Source organism: Homalodisca vitripennis, chromosome 8 (assembly GCF_021130785.1).
Source record: "Homalodisca vitripennis isolate AUS2020 chromosome 8, UT_GWSS_2.1, whole genome shotgun sequence".
NCBI classification, from domain to species: Eukaryota; Metazoa; Arthropoda; class Insecta; order Hemiptera; family Cicadellidae; genus Homalodisca; species Homalodisca vitripennis.
Genome location: NC_060214.1, coordinates 119,448,875 through 119,471,030, shown reverse-complemented (window position 1 = coordinate 119,471,030; position 22,156 = coordinate 119,448,875). Strand labels below are relative to the sequence as shown.

The 22,156-nt window shown below is 33.8% G+C and overlaps 1 protein-coding gene across 12 annotated transcripts in view; it reads right to left on the bottom strand.

The window, feature by feature from the left end:
- The window catches only part of LOC124367080 (RNA-binding protein Musashi homolog Rbp6), a 1,248,673-nt gene that overhangs the window by 38,484 nt on the left and 1,188,033 nt on the right, over nucleotides 1-22,156 (bottom strand). For 6 of the 12 annotated variants that reach the window (XM_046823725.1, XM_046823728.1, XM_046823720.1 and 3 more), the window contains 4 exons: nucleotides 17,273-17,357; nucleotides 11,264-11,296; nucleotides 8,249-8,332; nucleotides 2,135-2,191 (listed from right to left, as the gene is read on the bottom strand). In XM_046823725.1, coding sequence (XP_046679681.1) covers nucleotides 2,135-2,191; nucleotides 8,249-8,332; nucleotides 11,264-11,296; nucleotides 17,273-17,357 — 259 coding nt within the window. The remainder of the gene's footprint in view (nucleotides 1-2,134; nucleotides 2,192-8,248; nucleotides 8,333-11,263; nucleotides 11,297-17,272; nucleotides 17,358-22,156) is intronic. The other 6 variants (XM_046823724.1, XM_046823727.1, XM_046823732.1 and 3 more) reach the window with 1 other exon arrangement.

Here is a 22,156-nt window from a genome sequence, read left to right as displayed (position 1 = left end):
ATTTCTTTGCTACTTTATGAAAAGTGTATTATTTGTTAATTGTAAATAATTAGCAAATACTTCAATAAATGTAAAATCAGCTCATTCTTTCTTACATTGTTATTTCAATGGGTACATGATAATGAAACATTTTCTTGCCTTTTATAATTTTTATAATCTATTAGTGCAAGCTATAAACGTATTAAATCTCTCCAGAACCTCTACGGAAAAATATGACTTTTCCTTCTAGTGAACACATTAACTCAGCCTCGTTTTATTATTTTGGAACTGCTAAGCATTAAACTTTACATTACACTTTCAAGTACCAAAAAACTAAATACTGTACCGTGAAAATTGTTGTGCCCTTTTGTACTTTTTTGGTAAGGACGAAATTGTGGCTTTTTAATACTTGCATTTCCCCTTTCGAATCGGCTTTGGATAGTCCTAATTTTAAGATGAAGAAACTATAAATACTCATAAAATGGGTAAATCCGTTAAAACATTACGGTATGTGATTTTCTATTGTGGCATACCACTATTAAAAAAATCTAGTTTGAAAAGTATCTTCTTACCTTCGAAGTAGTTATTTTAGCTAAAATCTAAGACAAAATTGAAGTACATAATTGATTCTTAATCTCGATATGAGAAAAAGAGAAAGTCAATAAGATGTCGCTGCAAAATATATAGTTTGTTTCCAATTACAATTTCTTGTATGCTTAAGAATATGTTTTAAATCGGATGGTCTTGAATTTTTAACGAGAGAATGTTTTTCAAATACTTAATTTTTAAATTTACTGGAGAATATTTTGATTAGGTTTAGTAGTTTCTTGCGCCATAGTGAAAAGAATAGTTCATAACTCTTTCCTTTCTTTGAGGTCCTTTATCAAATTTCCGCGATTCAAAGACGCAATCGCGCACCGGAAAAGGTCAATTTCGATACTGGCAGAGAAGCAAACTATTGCTTGCCAACTTCGGAATGGCGGAGCTTCGATAAGAAGCATTGTTGGAGCCTTGTTCACTGTAAAAAAGTCTTATTTGGCCCTAGAATAGTTTCCTCGAGAGATTTCACATAATTTTAGAAACATCCTGTATAGGCTGAAATTTTAAATGCCAACTTTACAAAAAGTAAAAATAAAATAAATAAGAACTACTCAAGAGGCACGTTTTCGTTTTCAATGCGCACAATATCACCAATTCTAAATATGATTAAAAATTATACAAAATTTCTAAACACTTTCTAAAATATATTCGTACAAATACAACAAATATATCTGAAGGATTCATACACACAAATAACGAAATTTTCAATTATAATATTAAAATTATTCTATTTCTATGACGAGTAGTAAACAATCTAACTCTGTAAAGATTTCAACAAAGGAAAAGTTTACTTTTTGAAAGTGCACTATCATATTGTTGTTTAAAGTAAATAGTATCCTATTCTAACAAGAAGATAAAAGAGTATCCTATCTAACATGATTTCTCATGCTTGTTTTAGTTACATTAGTTCTAAATATGTATGAAAACATGGATAAACACTAGAGCTCTACTCTATACAGATACTTTCGATACTACATCTATTATTGGAGTATGTACACTTTGTAGGAATAAGATAGTTGATAAAAATGTCACTCGTGGGTGTATAGAATGGTACCAAAACTCAGTTTTGATTAGCGTCCGGCAATTTTTATACCTTTACAGTTCTAATATGATCTTTATTAGAAGTTTTATATTTCACCTAGAGCAATTTTCAGTTCCGGAATTATTGATAGTGATAACTGCTTGAATGTTTTATCGATATTGAATCTGAATTTGACTTGCAACTCGAATTTTACCCGCGGTTGTGAATTACTTCTGTGGCGGACAAAAACATCGGCCTTTCAGTTTATCTGGCACTGGAATGCTTCCCCGCGTGGAAAATTCTGGAGAAGATGCCGTTTCGATCTCCCCGCTCCTCTAATTTGCAGATGGGGTGAAGTGAGGTCTACGCTCAAACAAATTACCTACTGGAAGATATGTACAAGATACAAGGAAACGCGGACCGGATACCGGGTTACTCAACACTAATGTCTATGACAACTGGTATATATACAGATACTACGCTAGGCTAAAGGCTAACGACAGCAGAAACGTACGTTAGGTAGTAGACGCTTACCCGTCAGGCATCTTGGAGTGGCCACCGATCGACCTTGACCTGCACACACTTGCACGCCTATACAGAAAAAACACTGAATTTCCCTCGGGAACAGCAACTCCACCGATCATTATCTATAATGCCATACTCTCTTGTGGGTAAAGCTCCTAGAATGCCATGAACTTTGGACGCGACCACCTTTTTTCCGTGGTAACCGTCAAGAAACATTCAATTCGTGGTAAAAATGTTACAGTACGATTCAAGAGCTGGAGAATTAGAACACCACCGTTCATGAATTGGGAATTTGAAGGTATGCTGTCATGTAAACCATTGCTTAGTTACTTTTAAATAGTAAATTATACAAGTTGATAATGTCGTAGATAACGTATTATCACACTTTGCACGTTTATTAGCAACTCTGAATTTTGCTGTTTGTGCTAATGATTGCTGTGTAGCCTAATGGTAGTTATATGTGTATTTCATTTTTCTTGAGAAAATGGTCGTTGATCGTGGGAATAAATAGACCTAAGGCTTTTAAAAATATAAAGTGGTAATATCAAATTAAGTAGTATATTTCGCGATTCAAGCATTTTCGATACGAGATCAAATACAGGAATAATTTCCAGAACTGTGCAGGACATAGTAAGTAAGACTAAGCAACAAAGAAAGTCATTAATCTAAAATACGCAAAGAGGTTCAATAACTCGTAGTTTGTCTTTCCAAATCATTCATGATAAACTTTGTTGAGTTTTAGAAATCTGTGTTCCTGTAATTATCTCAGGAAAGAACTGGTTGGCGAATAGAATTTAAAGTAGTCAAATTTCACCAGAAACCTTCGTGATATGTAGATGATGTTATTCTTACAGACCAACTTCACACTATCCTGCACCATCACAGAGTTCATTAAAATTGATGTTAATCTTTAGTAACTTTCATTGCAAGATGTTTGTAAACGTACATAGCAAATATAGACCAGTGCTGTTTAGATCAGTGAAATTTTAAAAAGATGTTTTGCTTTGTGGTGGCAAAAAAAGTTTTTCAAGAGAGTAACAAATGCAGATCACCGTAAAATCAATTCAGACTTACGCAGATGTTTTTCATACGAAACTAGAGCTTATACTACTGGATTATCTTCTCTGATGAATTGGATTCAAGGAGGATGAGAGAAGATTTATTTTTAAGGGAAATATTTATTGAATTCTATTCTATGTAGTTCCACAAATTTACAACACATTATTTAGGAAGAATACATCATTCACGTATAAAAAACGGAATTACCTGTTAAAGGTACCAGTTTTCGAAATGGAAAACCTTTGTAACTTATGTTGAATTACATATAATATTTTCCAACGTGTTTTGCAATTCCTGATAAGCCTATAAACATTGTGGTAAATCAGATAATGCCTTGAATGATCAACGTTTAGGTCCTTAAATAGAATTGGATTACGAATTATGTAGTCTATACACGGTTTTATCGACTTTTGTACATTAACATGGCCGGTATTATGGTAGTTCTTACAGTGTTAACAATGGATGGTTTTAAAAGTTGATAGATTTTGAGAGTTATTAAGACGTTCGAAACACAGTTGTGAATTATCCTTTCGGCATTTTCCAGCACACGGAGGAGAAATTCTGGCAAAATAAATGACAGAGAAGATGTTTTCAGGAACACTGCGAACAACAAACGCAAATGTTGGGTTTGCCTGGCGGGGTTTATTGATTAGAATGGTCGGATGAAAGGTATCGGGGGCGACCACGGGGGCACAATTAATTGCTTCACCGACCCCAGATGTATCTTTGGATTGAATAACCTTATTCAAGTCAAATCCAGGTGTACAATCGCAGCAACTCAGTCCTTTGAAAAATACCTCATTAACTCAATCCCAGAAGTGTATTTCGGTGGAATAACATAGAATGGCACTCCTTGGAAGAATGTCGTTTTATTAGTAACTGTGTGGCTGAAAGAAGACATGCTGGAATTGCTTTTGAAAATGACTCGGAAGTACTTATGAAAGGAATTTGTATCACTGATAAAATGCCAAATTGGCTGCTAAAGGACTTAGAAAACACAAAGGTGTCCTGTAATCATCCAAAGCTACTAATTGTTTTTGTAATTGGTTCAGTTGTAAAATATTTCCAAAGAACAACGTGAAACCTGCAAAGAAACTGTTAATCACGTGTGAACAGCATTAATTACTCTCATAAACCAATAGAGAAGACACATAAACAGCACTCCTACATCATGTACATGAAGAACAACAGGAACCACCCTAAATTCATTGATCGTGAGTTAGAATGGCGTTCCTCAAGGATCATTACTAAACCCTCTAAATTGATTCTTGGAAGGAGAACGGTTGAGTGTTTGTAGGAGATACGTCATTCACAGGCCTCATGCGGAGTTAGCAATATCAGCAGGCACAGCTCAAACAGCTGAATCGATATATTCTTCGATAAAGCGCAACACCATCGATAAAAATCCGCAGTAAATCAAACAACTCGCGCTGTTTACCCTGGGGATGTTGACAATAGTGATCAGCGCGGTGGCAGCGTTGTAGACGTTCGATTATTATTCATTTACTCTTTTTCCACTCAGAGTACATTAGATTTATGCATTAAAACGGCACCAGAACACGTGATCGGGTGAGGTTTAATTCACACAAGGAGGATTCGATTTTGAGGTTAGGTTTTAATACTGACGACCATACATGATTTACTTGCTCGTGTCGAATGAGACGTTAAAATGAACGAGTCACGTACGTTCCCTACGGATACCTTCGCTAAAATAACTTAACCTACCAGTACGGAAATTGAAGGGGCTAGATAAGGCATAGTGCATTGATTTATTTTTATTTATAATACATAATAACAAGATTACAGGCATATCGTCAGCAGACATAATACACAAGCAGGTATACACTCAGATATGTATGGACATATAGCTTATACAATTATCAGTAAGAAAATGTAGAATTTATACAAAAATCAATTGTTTTTAAAAAGCGATGGCACGGTTACCTCTCGCCGCCTCCAGGCGACAATAGACTTTAACATTATAACACTGGGTAGGAAAATAATTGACTGATAACAGAATTGTAGACAAAATACTCGACAATCAATATCACAATGGGAAATGAATGCGGAATTCAACGGAGTTGAATTTTAGGACGAATTGTATTCATATAAACAATGTTAAAGCTCGAACACTGGTTGAGTAACTTAATGTAACCATTCACACGTATCCTCGGCATTCTCACAAAGTTCGTTACACTCTATTCCCCCTATCTTTACCCTAGCTCGGACGTATCTATGGGCACTACCGGGACAAAATAAAACTCTACGGGTGTTTAATTATTTAAAATATAAAATAAAGTATCGTACTTGGAACTACCATGCACCTGTGAACAACTAGGGGCGTGAACGATCATTTCACTTCCAAAAATAAAGTAGTTGAAATGGAAAAAGCATCTCTTTTACCAATCCGCTGAACTGTCAATGAATACAACAGTATTCTCTCACGCCAGACTGCTTATAAATGGAGTAAATTAACAATTAACAGTTAATTAAGAGTGTATATGATATGCTAGTGTGTTTCTGTAACATTCTTCCATTACACAAAATACTCACTCAACGCAAAATTGACCCTTTGTCAATAGGTTGTTACCGAATAAAACTTATAACAAAACTGCAGTAAATAAATATAACATCTGGTGATTGTAAAGTTAATAATGCGTGTTTACCAATAAATAAATCTAATAAAGTTACAAACTGTATCTATCGACAAGAAAATTTAAATACACCAATAAAATTACCAATAAAATATGACACGAACTAAAAATTATAATAAAAATGTCAAAGAATCCCTATTTCACATATAGAAAAATGACAAACCTGATTAACTATTCAATACATCGGAAAACTAATCAAATAAAAGCCAGTCGTTGAGAAATTTAAAAATAGTGTCCACATCTAAAAGTTCTATATAACTTATTCAACTTACTCAAGTAATTCTGTATCATTCATCACAAACACTGTAGACCATTTCAATAGGTAAACAATAAAATATTAACAATATGTTTATTATCACAGGAGCACGTAAAGACATATTATTATGTACATACACAGTAATAACTAATATAACATTTGCGAATTTCTCAGTAATTATTAATTATAAAACCAAGTCTTTGGTGTTACGTTTTGACACTCTTGTTTTGCTCGTATGCATACTTATCACTTTATCTTTCAAATTCATGTTTGTCCGACAAGGTTTGAACTAACATATTCCCCCAAGAGGATCCTAGGAGAGTCAGGAATAACTCCCACCACACCTAGTGGAACAAACAATTACATAGTTAAACCGAAATAAGGGAAATGTGTTAGTGAAAACAGAAGCAAACAGTTATTCGTGGAAAACTATTCAAATTTTACATAAGCATTACGTATTTTGGACGTTCAGTACTGCATGAGGAGATAAAATCGAGAAATATAACTAAATATTGTAGAGTTTGGACCAGATAAAACCAGTTTTAGATTGATTAGTCGTTACTGTTATTAATTTCAGCAAGGTGGTTAAATAGTTTTGCTAAATATCTCTTTAATTAAAAGTGCTTAGGATAAGTTTAAAATTAAACACTACTTAGCTTTAATTTGAGAAGGATCTCATAAAAGAACAGAAAACTGAAACAATGTTTAACGTAACACAATTTATACTATTGAAAAATAAACACAAGCGTGGCGACAACTTGTCATATTCACTGTGAGTGCTGCAAGTTAAGTGTAAAGTTATAAAAAGTTTGAGCAGTTTTGTGACCATGTAAACATCAGGTTGTGCTCTGTGTTGCGTGTATTAAAATATGAAAAATGTTAAACTGCTTAACGGGTAAATGTTAGTTGGGAACAAACAAAGACAATTAGACGTTAGTAGGTGGAGGGTTATTAGGAATAGACAATTAGTTCGATTAGATTTGAATTATTCGAAAAAGTTGTAGCAATAGTAGTTAATTGTCAATCGAGTTTGAAAGCTTCTAAGGGGGTTTGAAAGTTTCATTTACGATGTTTGCACTTCCTGCTATACGCTCCGGAACGGACGTTTTGTTTGTAAAAATAACACTTGGCAAATATGTCGTTATTATAATTCTAATTAAAGCCCATAATTAAGACTGGTTTGAATTTATATAATTTTATTATTTAACCTATACTGCAAAATTATTTATGTACTTTACAAACGCCTACATTACTCCAACTTATTTCCAAGAACACCTAACTTTATAAGTACGTACGGGATTGCGAACCTAGATGAAATTACCTTACAACGCAATTAACTTACGCTAACGAAAGTAAACGGATACCTGAAAATGCCTGCACAGGTATAAAGGTTACCTACTGTCGGAGTCAACCTCGAAGTCTAATCTAAACACTAACACTATGCCATAGACAACTACGGTGTTGCTAAATATACAACTTTCTGCTACCTGACCACAACATCTATTTCGGAAATATTTACTCATTGGACATATTAGACACTAACACTAGGGCTATCCATAATTTATGTTATCATTACGCTAAGTATAATACTGAACTTTTTCCTAACTATTTCCGGAACATTCGAAGGACTATGTAAACTGACCCTAATACTGAAGTAGACATTTTGTGTAGGAATCTACTTTTGTCGTTCTCTACTGTTTTGATAAGTCTCTATGAAAACGTAGTTGGGGTGGACCAAAATGAAATTAAATACACGTTTTATTGGACCGTTTAGGTATATTTTTTATTGGCAGGTGAATATCATTAACGGTTTTTTTTTTACTTCGGAAGCGATTCTGTATGTTTTTTTTATGAGAACATCGGAAGTAGTATTGAACTTGACGTTTGTGCAATAATTCTTGAAGAGTGTGGCGAATGTGTTCGAATATTTGAAAAGTTTCTGTGACAACCGGACAAAAGTGTGAAATCTTCAACATAGTTTGGACAGTTGGAAGACCTCCTGGGTTTGTCAGTGGGGCCTCGCCCTGAGACGAGTGTTACTCGAGGTCTGTTTGTCGGTGTGTGTGGTTGTTCACAGGGGCACAGCATGCAGGTAGAGAGGGTCCAGAGGGTAAGGGAGCAGAGCCAGGGGATGGTGGGGGTGGTGGTTATTACCTGCTGGGTACGGGAGTCCGAAACTAGGGTAGCCCGAATATCCGCGACTGCCAGCGTAAGCCGCGTAAAGCGCTGCCGGGAAACCTGCAGACAAACAGGGTCAGTTACTCGAGAGGAAACTTCTCTCAGGCTAGAGACTGGTGATCCTGTTCGTCCTGGAACATCTGGAAGCTACAATTCTGGAGAATATATATTTATTTGGTCGTGCAATACTGACCATATTGCCACAGAGTCACCAGCGAACTCTAGCGGCAACAGGCAGTAACTACTTTTACTGAGCCACCGCCACTAGCGCTATCTCGGTTCAACGAGACTAACCCACTCTGTCAAGGCCAAGAAAGAGAATCACGTTTGTATCTATAGCATTACACACGAAATATATATTCTCCAGGGTGCAAAGGTCAGTAAAACAGTTAAATATCAGCATTTTGGTCAAAGTTATATAGCTATATCCACCACACATGGACAGAAGTTCGACAAAGTGAATGGTGAGAACTGTATAGACATATTGTCGAAGCATTATGATTTACTTTTTAAGTGAAGGAAAAGAATAAGTTTTTTAAGGTGTTTGGTGTAATTTAATGACCTGGTTGGTAATGTACATTTATATCATTGTCTTATGTCCACCATTCTCTCGTCGAGCTTCTGCTCACGCTGTATACAAGACCTAACAGGCTCTATATAAGGTTTGGAGTGATTGGAGATTGTAGCGTAGAAAACAGTCAGTCTGGTGTTTTCTGCATGGATACATCAAGTTCAGGTAATTCCATATGGAACACTGTGCCATCAAATTTGATCCTCGATTCTGTACAGTTAAATTTAAAAGTTGAGTAGCTTGATTAAGCAGAGCCTTATCACCGAAAGGGTAGTAAGACCCCAAGCTTATCTTATCTGGGGTCAACAATCAACAATAGCTCCTTACAGGTACAGTAGAAAATAGAAGAACCTCCTTGCGTCGGCTCAGGCTGCACCTTCAATCCTTATTGTTTAAATAACTCAGAAATAAGCACCAAGCGTTGTCAGAAGAAAAGTGGTAACAAAAACATGTGTTTAGATTAAATATCCATTTAAAGAGTTTAATATACACAATATTCGTACCTGCAAAGCGAATTACTTTAATTATAACCCTAGATTCGTTTACGTCAAAAAATCATTTGCGCTATGATAATCTTAGGAAATACAAATCATTGTAGATTAACATTAGCTACATTTCAGCTAGTTTGATTTTGTAACTAATCAAAACACTCAGTTTTTAACATTTTATTAAAAACAGAACACTCAAAATCTCAGGTAAATACATAGTTAGAAAAATATTGAACTTTTTAAACATTTGAATGTGGTAAAATTGTTTCAAATCATATCTTTTAAGGGACCGTTAAAAATAATTTATTTGAAGTGTGTCATCTGAGACTATACTCTGTCCAAGCTGTGAAGACGGCTAGGTGAGGTCCCTCATGTATCTAGCCGCCTTTGCTACTTGTGCGGAGTGTAATCTAGACTTTGAAAGAGGATTGTGGGGGGAAAACAAACATCTAATAATTAGAAAAAATGCGCTTAAAGTAAAACAAATCGCTATAAGAGTATTGCAATAAGAGTAAATATGGAAAACGGAGAATGTTTTGATAAAGCTCAGAGTGGTTTTATGTCCTCTTAACTTTTCTACAAACTAATCTTCCCCTTAAAGGAAAGTGTATACAATTCAAGGTGATTATTTTAGGTCAATTACAAAATTGGTCTCGCCTATTAATTACGATTGGATGGGAAATAACTTAAAAGCTTGAAACGGGAACACCAAGTTTGGTGAGTACATGAATAAAACTAAAGAAACAAATACATTTGCGAGACTATTCAAAATCGAAAGTTGTTTCTTCCGATTTAAATAAATTAGTGCTCTTTTATTTTGTGTGATATTTTAATAAAAATAATTAATAATAAATCATTTCACTTCGAATATGCGAATTTCATTTCAAAATTAAAGACGAAGGGATTAGAGGGGAAACCCCACTCTGCAGACTTTTAAAATGTCTCGAGATGGCTTAACAGTTGTTTACGATTAAATTTTTAAAAGTCAAAATTGAGTCCAAATAGTTTGTTACTTGGACAATGACAAACAGGAGCAATTTCTTCTTAAACGTCACAAACTAGTAAGCAGCATTGACGGTCATGTTTTGTTGAAATGTAAAAACAGGAAAGGCTCCAAAGCGAATAACAGTTAAAGATTATTTTTTACACGAGCTGCTTTTGTAATACGGATCAAAGTTCACTTGCCTGGAATCTTTATTTTCAGTTTTCATGTTTTAAGGTGATTTAATTTCTTGTGAACTATTCAGTGTACCATACATACGGAATGTTCCCTCTACATAGAATAGGATGAAGAGAATATTGCCGAATTGAAAAATCTCATAAAGCATAATTGCTTTACAAGGAATTCCATTCCATTTTTGTACGTCATCAGTAAAACTTAGTAAAAATAATCGATAAAGGATGATTTCTATTAATATCAAAGGAATTTGGTCAAGAAAAAAGGAAAATAATAAAATGCGAGTGAGACAGACATTTTAGATATATAAGAGTTAAACAAAAATCCGGGGTCTAAAGGTTTATCAGAGTCTAGAATCGTAGTTTCTCAAACGTAAACCCTTGTTTTTTTAACAATGATCTTAAATTGTGCGAGGTATTTTTAACTGACTCGTTGAAAGACTGGATTACAGTCAAATAAGTATGATTCCTATGATGATACGTTGATACTTACTTTATTAAGTGAACATATATAATTACAAAACCATCTCGAGACATCATCAAAAATTCTTTACTGAACATTAAGCATTTTCCATGTAAATTCCAATATACGCAAGGGATTTTTCTTTAATTTTTCCTGAATAGTTAATATACTTATAGAATGCAAAGAAGGAAAACTTAGCAGAGAAAATGACTCCATCTATGCTAAATTACGCGTAAGAAAAGCACAGACAAAGTGGATTCTAAAGATTTTTACAACTATTTAGGATAACTTACCATCATGCATTTGTCCCATTGACCAAATCCAATCTAAAACCAAAGAAAACAGTTATAAGTAACATATGTTATGTACAAGTCTGTTACAGGGAGGGCATCTAAAAGTACTTCACAGATTTTAATGGTTGATTTCTAAGGGAAACCCTCCATGAAATTTCATAACGGGTTGAGAGTGTGATCCATAACACTTTAACTAACCAAACAAACTGGGATGTATAACTGGTTCAAATAAAACTAATAAAAGAATTAAGAAAACTAAATAACGAAAGATGAAGAAATGTGAGTGAATAAATGTTATTTTACCGTACAGGTCAGTTAGGCCTATAAATCTACAGCTACTTAGTACTCAACTATTTTTTACTAGTAATCTTTTACTACTACAATATTTACAGAAGACAGTCCGGACTGCAATGACAAAACTTGAAGCAATTGGATCACCTTTTTTCCTAGAACAAATTACTTCTGTAACAGGATAAGGATTATGAATGGTTTTATAAAAATATACTTTGTAAAACTTAAATATAACAAAACAAAAATGAAATCATTGTGTAACAACTTAAACATGTATCTTAAATCTTCATGACTTAATTTCATCCAATTAAGTATAATATATATGAAAATGATAGTGTTTTTATTTTTATGGCCTATATTATTTAAATACCATTGAGATGTGTAAAATAATCCAAAATATATTACTTAATCGATACATAACCTGTTTTTAATAATTTTACTTCATCTGTTTTGAAGAACGATACAAAGTTCTGTAAGTATTCTATGATAGTTTGGAACGAATTCTCATCTTCTTCCCGAATCCGTAAATATTTTTTATTTGTTCAAATCAACTATTTTAATAAAACTACAATAAGCCATTCCTGTTGCATTTGATTAATTGCATTAACAGAACATTTTTCATTAAAATAGGTTTCAATTTAAAACTCTAACACGATTTACCCTAATTTCAGTCCATTTCAAATCCATATGACATTAAAAACCGCAATTTGTCTTGAACAGCACAGTTATTAAAATGAGTTTCTTTATTGCGTCTAAAATATCAATGAATGCGCACTTCTTAATGGTTCAGTCTGTTTTAAAATTATTTCAGCCGAATCAGATGAACAGCTTTTACAAAATTTGTTCAAGAATGATCTTCAGTTTTTTTTATATCTGTATTATAGATTAAAAGAGAGAAATCTGCATCAGAGCAAACTCTTTTGTAAACATGAACTGGAAACATTTGGTTCGAAACTCTTCCGTCATAATATTTTTTTATATCTTCATTCATCCAACATTGCCAGTAGTGCCAACCTTGACGCATGTGAATATCCCTCGATCTCAGGTGTATCTCGACCCTTTAGAGACCTCAGGTTGTTCGGCATTCAGTGACAAAGAAATCAGGGCGTGAACAGACAAGCGCCAAACCTCTAAGCTCGAGACGTCACAAAAGCGTGCTACAAAAATCACATGGAACGGTACAGATCTGTCTGTGACATGGCTTCGGAATTTACACACTGCAAGCGCTGTTGTGGTCGATTTTAATGTGACGTTTAAAAACAGAAAAACCAAAATCAACCAAATAAAATGTGATGGAAAATGAAAAAAATGCTGGAAAAGTGTTTGAATCACACTGTGGAGTTGAAATTTAGAAGTGCCAATTCGGCGTTTAACCCCCCAGTGTTGGTGAAAAGGGAGGGAAGCGACTACAAGCTATGGTTACTATTCTACGACTACCGTCTACTTAAAAGCATTGACGTATCAAACAGCAAAACAATCATAAAGTGAAATACTTTCAACATTTATTGATTTTATAACATTAACAAAACAAATATTGATTGGAAATTAACCAAATTTTGATTTGTTACTCATAAACTTTACTGTCTGAAAAATTTAACAATTGTTTTATTGTATATACAGTGGTTCCAGGTGTAATTTGTGTCTCATGATTCCAAAACTTAAAAATGTAATTTAATAAAATTAAAAATTTAAATCAAAAGAAGTTAAACAATGCCCAAGTGGTTTGTTAAGATTTATAAAATGATTTTCATACAATTTTAATTTAAATTTTTACAAGCTGACAAAGAAGACTATCAATCTTTGTGGAATTTCTTAATTCCATGACTAAATTTCACCTGGAATGGTCTTCAGTAACAATTTAAAATCAACAATAAATAATATGTCACATGTTAATATCATAAAATATCAACATATAAATATAATCTTATCACTAGACATTGATATTACAAATACTGAGGCTACCGTTACAAATCTACACCTAAATTCTAACACTAATCACACTGACTGAATAAATATTCAGCTAATTTTCTTCGTAGTTAAAGTATATAAAGCCCAAACCTCTATGCCTGAAATTCATTTGGAATCAATCTAGTTAGAATACTACGTCTATAAACTATACAGCAATAAATTGACCACATACACACCAAAAATAGTAGAATTTCTTTGGTAACCACATTAAGTACAAGAGATTCGTTCAGGTTCATTACTTTTATCGGAAAATAAAGAGGTTAAAATTGGTGCAATACAGCTTGTAACATACCTTATGAGATCTCAAACTGGCGGAGTAAAGTTGAACAAATAGGAATTATTATTACTTGGGGGATATAAATGGAGAAGCAAAGTTCGTTCTAGTACACAAAGAAAAACAAAATAAAACAAAACAAAACCAAAACTTGAACTCTGCATTAAACACGATTAAAGATATGTTATGAGATTCATTATTTTAAAAATATATTATTCAAAATATATTTATTTTTACCCAACATGAGTCTAAACGTAATAACTAAAATGATATGTATTAGTAAACTCTAGTAATAAACAAATAAACGAAACCATAAATAATCTCTACCTACTTCAAAAATTAAACTCAAAATAAATCTATATAAATATTAACAACTCCAAAATGAGCAACGCCATGACCTTGAATGTTATTAAAAGCTAATAAATTAAATGCAAACTTCTCCAAATGAGCTTCGTTTTAAGTACAGAATGCCTCTTTGTAGCTATGATATTATAAATAATGAGTTTACATAATACTCTAACAAGTTCTTTAATATTACTTTAAACGATTCTATAGGTCAAGGTAATTGAAATGTTTTAATAATAAATTTTGAGTAATTTATAAAAAGTAGTAATTATTTCTGTAGTAATGTTTTACTAACTGTAATCTTGGCCAATAATTGTAAAATGAAGACAATTAGTTCATATTTTAAATACACTATTGACTAATACTCAAAATTATCATGTTTGTTCTTTGGTATGAATACAAGAAATCAGTTTATTTGGCGTAATAAATAAATTGTAAAATATAATATTTTTAAAAATAAATTAATGTATGGACAGTAACAAAAAAGTGACCAGATTGTGTCTAAATAAATAATGTTAATACAAAAGCTCAAACGAAATTAGACATTGAATTGTCTAAATGCAATTGGTCTAAACTAACTAACGTAAACCTTTGGTAAAGACCTTGCTATTCTAAACAATATAGATAAAAGATAAAACCCTAAACCACAAAAACTAGACTTCAAAGCTGAAAAAATTAAAATCTAATCTATTTATATTGAGATAGTTGTTTTTGGTTTCCGACAAGTTTCTGAAATACTTTACTTGGAACAAAACAAATTAAATACAAAACAAGTCACAGACCAATAAATTATTGTTCTATAAAATTTGGCACAATCCTCAATCTAGTCTAATTACATTGTTACATTAAATATACAAATAGAAGAAATTTAAATGATAGAGTAATATATGCCTATTATGAAATTTCATGAAAGATAATACTGTGGACCTTTACATTCTTATTTACAAGGCAACTTGAATAAAAGTAATTTCAAAACAATATAATCAATACAATTCAAACAAAATAATTACGTTAATATGTACACTGTGAACAATACTGAGAGAAAAACACAAGATCTCATCCAATTACAAAATAAAGCCCGATTTTACAATACTGTGCTTGTACAAATTTAATTAAAGTAATAGGTGCAAACAACTTATATGATTATGGATTAAGAATACTAATTTAAATAAATATCACTCAATAAATAAATATGAGTTGATAACACTTACTTTGATGCTAGATCTTTGGCAATGATTAAGTATAATCACAATATTTTGATTACAACACAAATGAGTGCAATGAAGGGTATATTAACAGAACATTGGTTTATGTACAATAATGGTATAGAAGTACAAGTAAGAGATAGAGGGGGTCGATTACTTGGAGCCATGCAAGAGGCGGTTGAAGAGACTTCTCTTACTATATACAAAAGTTGATATACGTCCCAGTGTGTTATTTCATTAAGATCACAGATACTTTTAACTCGTATCGGCAAATACTAAACGGTCACTAAAGAAATTTGGTTTAACGACAAATAAGGGCGGCCACATTGTTCCCGATTTTCCTAATAGGGCCTTTACAATTCATACCAGATTACTACACCAATATATCTAGTTGCTATGCTATTATTGAAAAATACTTTTTTTAATTATTACAAAAGTGGAGATCGTGACTAAGGAACACAACGTTGTTTTCCACTATCACGGTTAATATTTACAACGCTAAAAATATCACATGTAGGCATACGATTTGGATTTGAAAACGTAAAAGTCACACAAGTGAAAATGGTTAGAATTTCTGATTTCCCTAATTAATACCTATATGCTTGATAATGCTTGAATGTTTATATTCGTAAATAAACAACAATTGACGACCTTTATGCCGAAGGTAAGTTCTTAACATAAATCTAAAAATTAATGAATATGTACGATGTTTTGTACGAAACAATAATTGTGTTGTTAAAGGGTACTAAGAATTATTAAAATGTTAACGTTTATATGTTTATTAGACATCTTAATATTGAACACGTTCCCTTATGTAGACCTAGATTTGCCTAGGTCTAAATTAAAGATATGTATGGTCTACGCTGAATACATTATATATGGAATTCACTAGGCGAATGAAATTTTTCTGAACCTTGAGATTTTCAATATTATCTTTAAATATAACTAAAATCTTCTAGTATCTTCATTGAATATTTACTTGGAAATGATGAGAAATTGGATAAGTGTTGCAAGAGAACAACAGATTAAGAAAGACTTCTTTGAAGGCCAACCCTATGTAAGTACTAATAAACTATTGAACTACAACCTCAAAAACGTCTCCACAGATAGGAACTACCCCTACTCTGATGGCACAAAATATAACAAAACACTACTAAGGCGTAACACAGTCTTAATGTCTGTTAATTGATTGATTCTAATAATCTACTTTACCCGTTTTAAAATTAGTGAGGTCAGTGAGTTTGAGCTAATCTAATAATACTAATGCACTATCTAACTAAACGGGTTCGAATTATGACTTTAATCATGGCACTTTATTCGTTGAATGGGTTAACGTAACACGTTTAAGTTTCAATAGGAAGTGCTATCCAGCATTGTAATTAGGAACGTTAGTTTTAGCGGAACAAACTTTATCTAAGCATGTTAGTGTCCTGTCAGCGTGAGATTACTAAATTTTTGACGCGGTCTATACTTGAGCTTTGAATTCACTTCAGTTGCGTGGTACCTACAAAAGTCGTCGAGTGGATTAAGAGACGGGTCGTCAGAGCGAATGTCCGCAGAATTATTGGGGTCGCGGGAAGGAGGTGATGACCGGTCAGAGCCCGATGGCTGCCGGGATCGCAGGGTGGTACACGGCGGACATGTCTAGCCCTTGGACACCCAAGAGGTCACTCATGCTGTAGGTAAGGGTCGGGGTGGGCGGAGGTCTGAGGGCGGCAGCGGTTGCAGCCATGACTCGCTTGAAGCTCGCTGCCGCTTGCATGGCTCCAGCTACGTTGTACAGGGCCGGGGTGCCCGGGGCGGGAAACTGGAGGTAGGAAGGTGTAATGGGCGTGGGTAGCGGGTACGGGGTGTAGCGGTAGGTAGCCCCACTGGCCGGGGCGTTGCTCGCTGTCGCCGCGGAAGGGCTGACCATTAACAACTCACCGCAAGCTCCTCTTCCTGCCGCTCGGGTCTTCGCTAGATTCGCCGGAAGCATCACTTCTTTTGGTTGCGCTTTCTTGCATTCAACCTGGAAAAGATCGATACCATGTTTAGTTGACTTATGCATCCATGAAGGAAGGATAGGAAGAGAATTTATAGTAGCATTGACACCATAAGCTGAAGAATAAGTGTAAAATTATTTTAGACGGTTTGAACCGTGAACAATAATACGACTTTCTGGTAAATTTGTTGCAAAAATAGCGTTTTGGTATGGGGAAAACAAGATTATATATCTTTCCTATAGAAGAAGATAAAATTACGTAACTACGCTGTTTCGAAGGCTAATATACTCCAAATAAGATATCCTCTTACTAAACCACCTACTGTACAAGATAAATCCAATAATGGAGTTGCCTGAGGAAATATAGAATATCGTGGCGTTTAACAAGGTTGATTCTTCGTTACCGTAAAACATATGATCCATGGCCAAGGCCTTATTTTATTCTTTTAAAAGTATACTACGACCTTACTCGTACTCTTATCGACGGTCTTATTAAGTAGTTTACTAGTAAATTGCTAAGGTGAGAGCGAGGATATAAACATCGAAAACAACTCTTGACATAAACAACCAAGAAGTGTTCCCAAAATGGAAATGTTTGAGGTTTTTTCCAAGTCTTTCAAATTAAACGTGTCTTAATCAATCAATTTTCCTTTCTTGCCTTTTGTGTATGCGTTATATAAACATTTATAATTTTATATGTTTACACTTTTTGTACCTTTTCATCTCAACCTTCATTCCTTGGTTGACACTTTTGTTAGGGAAAGTGTATCTATAGGCTTCATGAAAAACTAGACATTTCGTACGTAAAATGCAAATTGGGGTATGTTTTGCAGACAAAATTATTTACATTATGCTCAACAAACAAAAGTATTATTTTGTAAACCTAAACAATCTACGTCAATGTAAGATTTTAATCTTTGTTTTCCGGGAATCAGATAGAAACGAAGCACAGGCAAATACCAGGATTTTAATTAAATGTGACAGCAAAAGCATAACGAGGTGTGGGGGCGGGGGGGCGGCGAGTTTGTTCAGGGCTACATAGATGTGCAGGCACGCTCATGGCGTACGACAGTCGTAGCAGGTAGAGAGTCAATGTGTGCACCTCTCTTGCCGTCAGCCTGTGAATTGATCGCCTCAATATGCCTCCTTAATGAGAAGCCCTCCTCTAAACATCCTTCCCCTACTATTCTTGTTATTTTTAATTTCATTTCATCACTTGCAACGCCCGGCACGTCTCTAAGAATTTTTTTATTCTCCATCCAAAGTAATTGATCCTGCTGTTGGAATGCTTACAATGGATGAAGTGGACAAGAAAAGAAACGTTCTAAGTAATTATTATGGATAGGATGACGTAGCGTCCTTCTTTCTCTTCCTAACTGTCCAAGAAGATAGACGTTTCCGTTGCTTAATCAAGGTACAATTTTATATAAAGTAGTTTAAAAAAGTAATGTAAAATAAATATAAGTATTTAATAGTGATAATGGGATCTGTATTTAATGAGTAAGATTTGAAGTACATTACCTCGTAGATAAACTGTTTTGGGATAAACGACTAAGATCACGAATAGAGACGATCTTGCCACGATGTCTCAGGAAAGAAAATTCGTCGTACCTTAGAAGTCCCCCTAGGAGGGATACTTTTAGATGAGTAGAAAACATGACAGTAAACAATTTTGTTTAAAGTTTTGTATGATTGGAGAAAAAGCACTAGGAATAATTAAGGGCGATAATTATTGTTCCTGCAACGTCAGGTAAATTACAAGTTAAACTTATGCAATAACATAATTTTAGATGGGGTTTTCATAACAAACACATTACTGTACATAAAATGTAATTAATTCTTGTTAACATTTCATCGCTGTGAATTTGTGAAACATATTGCAGAACTAGAAACATTATCTACTATATTTTACATTTTAAGATGAAAAATTCAGCGTTTTTATGGTTTACTTGAATAATCCAAAAATACCACAATCTATAATGGTAGCAAGCCGAAAGAATTTATGAGGTCCGCGTATCGACTGAAAGTGCGGCAAACATGACACCGGTGCGGCAAACACGCCATCGGTGCGGCGGTGGAGTAAATGAGCTGACAGGGCTTCGGCAAGCCGAACTGTTGGCTCTATCCCATCTCACTGACAATTCCACACAAGTGGAGGTATTTACCACAAGGGAGAAGTGATAAATGTAAGTTAGGTTCGGCTGGAAATTAACTGTCCAACTAAGGTCTGCTGATGGATTCTCACCAGCTCTCCTGTCTTTTCAATTTCCTATTTGGAATTGGATACAGCAAGGAGCTTCAATGCAGACGATGCTAGTTACATTTAATGCAGGAGTGAGGCACTTCGTCTAGACGATTGAATTCGGAGTGCAACAATGGCAACTTATGCGGTTCCAAACATTTCAGAAGGTAAATAAATAATTTGGTTGTTTTACACAGGTCTTAAGAGAAATCGTACACTTTGAATTAAGTTACCATATTTTTCGAAATAAATCATTAGTACGAAATAGATTTTGACCCCATTTAAATATAACTATTAGAGTTATTTAATAATTTAAATTTTTAATACATACCATCTTTTATGAGAAAATAAATAAAAATAAAAAAGTAGATGAATGACAAATAATATAAATTACGATAATAAACAATGCAATTATGTTAAGATTACGCCATATGTCTAAAAATTGCATTCGGTTTCTTGTGTAGTAAAATATTACATAAACTCATACTTCCATGTTGTTTCTTTAAACAAACCTCTTTAGTTTCTTGTCGTGTAACTGCGAATCTAAACATCAATTCTTTAGTTTTAATTTTCTTGCCTCAAAATGTTCGATACATTAACTTTAACAATTTTACTAGTTAAAAATATAAATCTTAAATAATTGGAAAAAACGAAGAGGTTACTCTTTACGCAATGCTACAGTGCTGTTATTAAACCCCTCAATTAAGTACAAGTTCATCAAATATGTTTTGAGAAAATGTTTATAGAGTAAAACCTTATTTCACCTTCTTCTCGGTCTAAATCTTTGCAGATTGAATAGTACCTTAAACATGGTGTTTTTAATTTTCATTTAGCCGATACTTAGTACAGTTCGAGTATTTCCAGAAAACGTTAAACCAGCTGCATTTATGAGTTTCAGCACCTGATTGATAAAATCAGGATTACCAACTTAGATTTAAAAAATTATGGCAAAACGTACACAGTCACCACAAATTATATAGATAAACATACTCAGATTGTATGAATGAAATGATTGTTCAATTACTCAAAGTCAATATAGAATTTTCAGATATAAGTATAATTTTAAAACTTTTTCGGTGTTTGTGACAACTGAGCCGTAACGGAAACGTAACTTTTAGGCAGATTAAGACGGTAAACCGGGCTCAAGATTGGAAACGCCTCCTGACGAGAGGGGCGTGCCGGTTTTTGCCGCCCGACAAGAAATGGCTAATTGCCTAGGCATCGATCTTGGCGGGAAAAACGGCGGGAACTAACCAGAGGGACAGGGTGCGCAAAACATTGGCTGACGTCTTCACAATGATTTAACCACTCATTAAAATATACACACAAAATATTGTTGTCAATATTTCTGAAAGCCTCAGAAGTAACATTCTAAATACACATAACTGATTATCTGCAGCGGTAGTTCAGAATTATTACATTAAAGGATTACATTTATATGGTAGAGGCCACAATTGGCTTATGCAACCTGTGCAACACATAACATCGGCATTTTTTCAACATTTTAGCTCTCATTAGTACAAAGGTTTAAAAAAAAAAACTTAATAAAATGAAAGGTTCCATAGTGGAAATATTTTAAGAACTCATATGCCTACACAATAAAGCTTCCATATACAAACCATATATTGGGCAGAGTTCACTACGCGTTATAGTGTGAGTTCACGTAAGTTAATGTAAGTGGATGTTAGCGTAAATTAACTAAGCCCAACGCCCAAACCAAATAAAATTATATGTTTTTACCTCAGCTTGAGCAAATTCTCGTACGAAATTTGTTTTTGCTGTCATTTTCATATCCAACAACTGATTTCGCCAATAATGAAGGTTCGGTATCCTAGGTTCTATGGCAGGTTTTTGAACAATTTTTAAAACTTTAAATGAGATTTAACAGGTAACCACTTCAAAATAAATACACGTTGGAGTAAAATGTCACGAACTTGCTAACGATCTAATTTTTGAGCAATTTACATTTTACAAATTTGACGATAACAAAAGATGAAACTAATTTCCTTAATAAAATGAGAAACATGCACGTTTTTAGCTAATAAGTATTTGTTTTAGCTTAGTTGCCGAGCTTGAAAATTTTTTGCCTCATTAAACCTGAGTAAAAATCCTCTGTGTAGAAGTTTGATAAAATTAATTGAATTAGTTTGCTAACACCTTATAGCCAATAAGGACTTGTGTATTCAATGTTGCCTAACGATCTACGTTTGATGATTATTTCGAGTCCAATATAAATCTAACAGGAGAGATTGGTTGTATTATAATAAAAAAACTTCCACTTGATTTAAATCTTTCTTTCAGAAACCGACATGGAAACTTTGAACAATTACTTTTACAACCTCAATGAGCATACAGCTAGTGTATGCTACATTTCTGTAAAAATCGAATTCCTCAAAACGATTTTCTAAAACAAGTAATAAGGGATTACAAATCATCCATGAGTAATAATAAAAACCCCACAGTTAGCAAAAGTAGTCATCTAGAACGGGTAATTTGTCACAGTTGATTACTCTGCGTGATTCTAGAAACAAAATATGTGTTACTTGTTACAGCACGCGTTGAGCGAAAAATCCAGGCCTATAGT